This window comes from Heteronotia binoei, chromosome 14, assembly GCF_032191835.1.
Source record: "Heteronotia binoei isolate CCM8104 ecotype False Entrance Well chromosome 14, APGP_CSIRO_Hbin_v1, whole genome shotgun sequence".
NCBI lineage: Eukaryota > Metazoa > Chordata > Lepidosauria > Squamata > Gekkonidae > Heteronotia > Heteronotia binoei.
This window is the reverse complement of record NC_083236.1, coordinates 45,187,040-45,195,024: the sequence shown is the minus strand read 5'-3', so window position 1 is coordinate 45,195,024 and position 7,985 is coordinate 45,187,040. Positions and strand designations below refer to the sequence as shown.

The 7,985-nt window shown below is 47.3% G+C and overlaps 1 protein-coding gene across 1 annotated transcript; it reads left to right on the top strand.

The window, feature by feature from the left end:
* Nucleotides 1–1,355: 1,355 nt before the first annotated feature.
* TPPP3 (tubulin polymerization promoting protein family member 3) lies at nt 1,356–7,734 on the top strand. Its single transcript, XM_060254395.1, has 3 exons — nt 1,356–1,573; nt 5,300–5,453; nt 6,987–7,734. Exons 1-3 carry the CDS (start codon nt 1,386–1,388, stop codon nt 7,173–7,175), a joined length of 531 nt encoding a protein of 176 aa, XP_060110378.1. The 5' UTR covers nt 1,356–1,385; the 3' UTR covers nt 7,176–7,734.
* Nucleotides 7,735–7,985: the final 251 nt, after the last annotated feature.

Here is a 7,985-nt window from a genome sequence, read left to right as displayed (position 1 = left end):
AGAAGCAGAGTGTAGGGGTCTAATTTGGGGGGCCAAAAGGGGCATAACATAAGAGTGAGAAGAAATGAACCCTTCCCATGTCTAACAACTCCACACAGGTTCCTCTCTTCCCTCCCCTGGCCTGTCTCTGTATTGTTCTTTCTGCCTGTGTAGCCAAGCTAATTTTAAGAATGAAAATAAATGAGTTGGACAGTGCTTGTAGGAGTAGAGGGGTTAGAGGCGGATAAATCCCCATCCTTGGCCCCAATCCCCCACCCTCAAAAAACTGAGGATCTCATTCATCCTGCCTCTTGGTGTAACCCATCCCATGTCAGATCTGTGCCTTTGGAGAGCTGGCAGCTCTTCTCTTGGTACAATCATGCATTTGCAATGCATGGTGTGTTGCTGATCTTTTGAGAAGCTACTGGTTAGACTGGCCTGCCTTGAAGACAAGTTTTGGCAGCTCCTCATTCCAGCCAGTTCTGTGGCAGCTTTCAGGACATGTTGTAGTACCTGGTGGAGATAGCTGCAAGTTATATTCCTACAGTGGCCATAACACATAGCACCATCTGCCACACAAACCTGCATCACATGGAAAGTCTCCACACCTCTGCCACAGTTCCAGCACAGGTTAATTAGTCTTCAAGTTCTTGAAGGGCTAACATCTAGAAATGGTGCAGAGTTGCTTTCTGTTGCCCCAGAAGGTCAGACCAGAACCAATGGGTTGAAATTAAATCAAAAAAGGTTTTGGTTAAATATTAGGAAGAACTTCCTGACGGAGAAATTCCTCAGTGGAACAGACTTCCTCATGAGGTGGTGGGCTCTCCTTCCATGGAAGTTTTTAAACAGAGGCTCGATGGCCATTTGACAGCAATGCTCATTCTGTGAACTTTGGCAGTTCATGGGTGGGGGGCAGGAGGGGCTGCATCAGTGCTTAGTTCCTGTGGTCCTTTCTTAAGGAAATGCCAATCACCACTTTGAGGTCAAGAAGCAATTTTTCTCCAGCCCAGTTTGGCCAGGGTCCTGGAGGGTTTTTGTTTTTTTGGCCATCTTCTGGGCATAGAGCAGGGGTCTATGTGGCGGGGGGGGGGGGAGGTATTTGTGAATTTCCTGCATTGTCCAAGGGGTTATATGAGATGACCCTGGAGGTCCCTTCCAACTGTATGATTCTTAGTGTCTCCCTTTTGATGCTAGGCAGGCAACACAGGGAGGAGTAGAACCAGTGGGTTGAAATTATGTGGACCATAACCACTGTGCAGACTTTGTTTTCAGTGGCCTGTGATGGGTGGTACAGCTGTAATATATTAATGGGCCTTAGAATGTATTGTGCGTGCTGGAACTGGTAATATCCGAGACGGCCACTGAACAGCTGCCCATAACACTTCAGATCGCCTCCTCAGATCAACATGGCTGAAGGCACAGAGATGGCAGCGCTGGAGGAGAGCTTCCGTAAGTTTGCTGTCTATGGCGACACCAAAGCGACGGGGCAAGAGATGAATGGGAAGAACTGGGCCAAGCTGTGCAAGGACTGCAAAGTGATCGATGGGAAAGGGGTCACCAGCACAGACGTGGACATTGTCTTCAGCAAGGTGAAGTAAGTGTCTCCTCCTGTTCCCTTTGTTTCCTGGCCTACTTCCAGGGGTGTTTTGTATCCGTCCTGAATTTCTGGGGAAAGGGAAGGGTCACACACTTGTTCAAGGAAGTTGAGTTTTGAGTTTTCAAGTGGTCTGCTGCACAGACTTGGGTTCAGATCTTTGCAGAAGTCAACTTCTCCCAGAACAAGAGAGGCTGTAGAACCAAATCAAACATTCATATGTGCAGCAGCACCACTCTCTGGTGGGAGGTGCTTGTATAACCACCATGGAAGGACTGGAAGGGGCTTTCTCAAGCTTCCAGAGACAACCCAGCCACAGTGGCAAGAAAACGTTGGACTTTGGTACAAGAAAAAGGCCGTGATTCAGTGTCAGAACTTCCAGCTGGCATGTAGAAGGTCCCAGGTACACTCTCCAGCACCTTTAGTTGACAGGATCTGGGCGTGAGACCCCAGAGATCCACTAATCATTGGAATAGACAATGCTAACCTTGATGGACAAATGCATAAGGCAGTTTCATCTGTTCCTCCTGATTAGGGTTGCCAGCTCCAACTCATAAAATATCTGGAGACTTTGGGGGTGGAGCCAGGAAACTTTCCCATTTCCTAAAATAAATAAAAATACAGCAGTGCAGTTCCCCTGAATACAGTCTTCATTTCCTTACCCCCAGCAGCTAAACCTCCACTAAATGAAAGTAATACCCACTGTCTCACAAAGCAGCAAAAATAAACACAGTTAGCAAGCACACACTTTTGTGATCTCACTGTAGCAATTTACTTAGGTTGCTGAATGTAACCATCTGCTGTATTTCAACCAACTTCTTCAGACTAATGAGAAAATAAAAGAATAGTTGGTGTGTGTGTGTGTGTAGTTTTCCTCCAAACAAACAGAGAGACTGAGAACCATGTGGCTCTGTCTGCTCACCTCACTCCCCTGCAGCTTTCCTGCCTAGATTGAAAACCCCACACACATCCAGAAACACAAGCAATTGCAAGCCTTTTCTAAACTTGCTGAGGTTTGAAGGCACATGGTGGCTGTTTGGGTGGTGCTTCCCCCCACTGGCCAGCTGGCTGGCAGTGGGGAGGAGCCTGAAAAACCAGGGGATCCCCTGCTCTGACATGGGGACTGACAAGCCTATTCCAGGCATGATTGCTCCTTCTTTCCTCAGTAGTCTTGCTTATCTTACTCTTTCCTATGTACTTCACAATTTTTGTATTCTTTTTCACTCAGAAACTGCTTTCTGGTCAAACCTGCAACCAGTCTTTTCTCCCCAAAAGTCCACTCAGGTTGCAAATGGAGTTTCCCCCCTTCTCCTTCAGAAGTTTGCATCTGTCAACTCAGCTGTCCCTTTGCCAGTATTCTTGTCTACAGCAAAATTGCCTGTGATCTGATTTTTTTCTCTCCCTGTGCTTGGTCCTCTCACCTCCCTTTGCAGTTCATCTTCACTTATCTCTCTCTGGTGTTCAGAAATAGACATGTGCTCTCTGGATCTTCTGACAGGGTGTCTGTTTCCCCTTTTGTCTGCTAAATCTTTAGGTGATATTACCAGACAACAGCCTGACTTACAGGGACTTTGGTTCTTCGGTTGATGGAACGGAATGCTGGCTTTGCTTATTGGGGAGGCCTTTATAGGGGAGAATCAGTGGATGCTGGGAGAATTAAGCCCTCCTCTGAAGAGGTCAATAAAAATCCCCTGAAGAGGTCAATAAAAATCCCCTGAAGAGGTCAATAAAAATCAGCTGGGGAGGGCATTTGCAAAGAAGAACTGGTGGGGAAAGGAAGGGTTATGTGCTCTTCTAACAGCTGATCCCCCCCCCCCCACGCATACACACCACTCCATTTGGGTTAACCTGGGCTGGTTCCACACCAAGGGAAGTTCCCCGGTGGTCAGCTTACAAAAGCAGTGGTGTGTGAAATTGCCCTTGCAATGGAGATGTTTCCTGAGCAGGACACTGCCAGCAGGAGCTGAGAAGTTTCTGAAGGGGAAACAGTGCAACTGGTGAAGAGCTGGTCAATTACTTGCCAATTACATATCTCATGTGCTGATGTTGGCAAGGGGCCAGACTCTTGTAAAAAGTAGCATAACAGAAGCCAATGGCCTACCATGTAAACAGGTGAGAGGGGATGTATAAATAAGTGCAGGGCTTTTTTTTGTAGCAGGAACTCCTTTGCATATTAGGCCATACCCCCTGATGTAGCCAACCCTCCTGGAGCTTACAGTAGGCCCCGTACGAAGAGCCCTGGAAACTCTTGGAGGATTGGCTACATCAGGGGGTGCGGCCTAATATGCAAAGGAGTTTCTGCTACAAAAAAAGCCCTGAATAAATGGATTTTTAACATTTAAGTTTTAAAAAGGTATTGTGCTGTTCCAATTCAGGGTTAAGCATGCTCATAAGAACATAAGAGAAGCCACGTTGGATCAGGCCAATGTCCCATCCAGTCCAACACTCTGTATCACACCGTGGCCAAAATATACACACACACACTGCGGCTAATAGCCACTGATGGAGGTTTTTATTTAAAAAACAACAGAGAATACCTCAAAACTTAGCCTGCCTTTTGGATGGGTGGAAGGGATTGCTCCTCAAAACAAAACAGAATTAAAAAGGGGTGGGTGGAGAACGCTGAAGGGTCATGTGAGAACGAGGGGGAGGGCCTTCAGAGTATATCAGGCGTGAAAGGGAAACCACAGCGGGAAACTGGACAGAAAACAAGGTTTTACAGGTTTATTTTATTTTTTTTATTTTTTTATTTTATTTTTTATCTATTTATTTATTTATTTTATCTATTTTATTTATTACAGGTTTATTTATTTTACAGGTTTAAAATAAAGCAGCGGGGGGGTTTTGGGTGAAAGGAAAAGGCTGTCAATGGTCTGTGCACAAATAGCAGACAGCATCATGCGGAAACATGAAAAAAAAACACACGTAGCTGTCAGTTGTTTGAAACATGGGAAATCCTTGGTGTGAAAGCAGCCCGCATTCATTTGGAAACGTAAGCAGGCTGGTATAATGTCAAAGTCAAAAACCTTTAATGGCATAAAATAATGCAACAAAAACACAGACAGGATCCAACAAGGGTGAAACTGAGTAAAAAAAAAATTACACTGGCCAGAAAGGTAGTCAAGACAAAACCACCGAAAAACCAATCAAATGTTCATTGCCCTTGCCCAAAGTTATGATAGCCCCTATGCAACACAGCAGCCACATAGCCAGCCACTAGCCCATCTGAGTGATCCGCCAGCATACAAATGCTGGGCAACTTCCACTGGAGAGCCGGAAAGGTCAGAAGCAACAGGACCACAAGTTGCCGGTGAAACCCACAGAACACAGGGCAAAGGAGCAAAATACTAAATCAGGCTCCGACAAGCAACACCCACACAGTCTGTTCTGAAAAGAAAAAATATTCTGTCCAGTGAGCATAAAAGCCCAGCACTGTCAAGGGCTAGCAGGGCCCTGCATGCAGGCAATAAGCAAAAAAGGCAAGGAAAACAAGATATGTGAGAATAGGAAAAGTAGGTATAATGTATTACTGGACCCTACTTCTTGAGGATTTCAAGAATTTATTCTGCTGGTACATTTTCCATTTTTCTCTCCTTTATTATTATTTTTAAATCTTCTTTAGCCCCAAAGTGGTTGGGGCCAGGGGTGAAGGTCAGTGTCACCCACCCAGAAGGGGCCGTGTTCTCAGGAGCTGGCTCTGAATCCCTTGTGCCCATTCCGTTCCAGAGGGAAGACCACCCGCAACATAAACGTGGAGGAGTTTAAGAAGGCCTTGGAGGAGCTGGCCTCAAAGAGGTTTAAGGACAAGAGCAAGGAGGAAGCCTTTGATGCCATCTGCCAGCTGGTGGCTGGCAAAGAACCAGTCAACGTGGGCGTCACTGTGAGTAACTGCTGCCAGACGGAAGCAGGGCATTGTGAAAAAAGAGGCCACAGGAACTCCTTGGCATATTAGGCCACACACCCCTGATGGAGCCAATCCTCCTGGAGCTTACAAGGCTCTTAGTACAGGGCCTACTCTAAGCTCCAGGAGGATTGGCTACATCAGGGGTGTGTGGCCTAATATGCAAAGGAGTTTCTACTATTGGGCTACACAGACCCTTGGGAGAACTGATGGGCCCCAAAGCAGGGCAAGCCATAGATCTGACAGAGGGAAGAATGGAAGGGCCAGTTCATGTGCAGGGCTGCCACTGTGGGCCCTGGGCTCCCTCCTCTCATTTAGAAGAACGCACACAAGATACTTGATAGAACAGAGATGCTGCTACTATCCTTCAATATAGTACCGTCATCTCCTTCTCTCAGCAGCAGTGGAAAGGACCTGTGGCCAGTTTTGCAGGCAGAGGGTTTCTGGTTTAGGGGTTACTGCAGGGGTGGAATTCTAGCAGGAGCTCCTTTGCATATTAGGCCACATACTCCTGTTGTAGCCAATCCTCCAAGAGCTTGGAGGATTGGCTACATCGGGGGGGTGTGGCCTAATATGCAAAGGAGCTCCTGCTAGAATTCCACCCCTGGGGGGAAGAGTGGTAGAACACCTGCTTTGCATGCTGTAGGTCCCAGGTGTGATTCCTGGAATGTTCAAGATCAGTTAGTAGGTGATGGTCTGTACCCAAGACCATGGAGAGCTGCTGCTAGAGCAGGGGTGGCCAAACTATCTTGGGAGCCACATGTGGCTCTTTCACACATATTGTGTGACTCTCAAAGCCCCCACTGCCCCATCAGCTAGTTTGGAGAAGGGATTTCTCTCTTTAAATCACTTCCCAATCCAAGCCAGCCAGTGGCTTGAAGAATGCATTTAAAGTTAACGTTACTTTCTTTCCACCTCCCTCCCCCATCTATTTTCCTTCCTTCCTTCCTTCCTTCCTTCCTTCCTTCCTTCCTTCCTTCCTTCCTTCCTTCCTTCCTTCCTTCCTTCCTTCCTTCCTGCCTGCCTGCCTGCCTGCCTTCCTTCCTTCCTTCCTTCCTTCCTTCCTTCCTTCCTGTCTCGTGGCTCTCAAATATCTGATGTTCATGTCTTACAGCTCTCTAACATCTGACATTTATTCTATGTGGCTCTTTCATTAAGCAAATTTGGCCACCCCTGTACTAGACTGACCTGGATAGACCGATGGTCTGATGCAGTAGAAGGCAGCTTCGTGGGTGTTCAGATTCAGTCGCCAACTAAAAGTATCTCATATAAGACCTGTGCCTGAGAACCTGGAGATTCAGGTATCTCAGGTGAAACCTGTGGTCAAGGATCTCTGGTAAGCCCAAGAACTTGCCATTAAAAAGGCTAGACAGACCAGGGATCTTGACTTGCTATAATGCAGTTTCTTGCATCAGGCTGTTGTGCTAGAAGAGGTGGTTGGAAGTGGCTTCAAAGGGAGGGGTGTTTTAAGAGAGACAGCAGAGGTTCTAAATGCTGTTTTGTGATTGGCAGAAAGCCAAGTCTGTGGGTGCTGTAGAGAGGCTCACAGACACGTCCAAGTACACGGGCTCCCACAAGGAACGCTTCGATGAGACCGGCAAAGGCAAAGGCAAGAGTGGCCGGGAGAACCTCGTGGACACCAGCGGTTACGTGGCGGCCTACAAGAACGCAGGCACTTACGACGCCAAAGTGAAGAAATAGGAGTGGCTGCCTTTCGTGGCCGCTCTTCCCAGACCCTAATGACGTGCCCCTCTTGATGGGATTCAGCTTTGCTGGGCCTGCTCCAAGCCTCAGAGCTGCAGCTGGAAGGGGTGCCTGTTTCCCAAGCGGCCCATGCAGTTGCTGTGTTAAGCCTCCAACCTCCTCCACAGAGGGCCTCTACATCTCAGCTCGCTTCCTCTCTCACTGTGGCCCACACTGCTCCCCAGGTCGTCTCAGATTGCTTCTCCTCAGATGGTTGCCAAAGATTCCCTTGCTTTGCTTGCTAGCTCTAATCGTGAGGTGAGGTGTTCCTGCACCCAAGGAAAAGAAAAACTGCACACCCTGAATTTACTGGTCGATGACAGTTTCTGTCAGATAAACAAGATGGCAGCTTCTAATCCACTCCTAGGCTTTTGACAGTGCCCCCCAGGCCTCAGCACAATCCCACTCATCAATAATAAAGTCTGGTTCCTATACCCCAGGGCTCGCACGGCCTTTCCCTGTAGCACTGCTTTGAATTGTATAAGAAACTGTATATATAAATAAAGTTCTATTACTACGACTGACTGATTTTGCTCTTGAACCCAGTGAGCTGTTGTTCCACTTTAAGCACACTACCTGCTTAAACCATACAAGCTGCCTTCAACTCTCCAGGAAAGCCATGCCAGGTTTCCTTCCATGGGACAGTTTTACTCCTCTTGGACCTCCAAAACTGGAGTGCTTTTTTGAAAGGACAGACATGATGTGAACTAATTGTCCTCTCTCTTCACTATACTCTTTTCCAGATCTGCTTAACTGTCTGAGAATGTG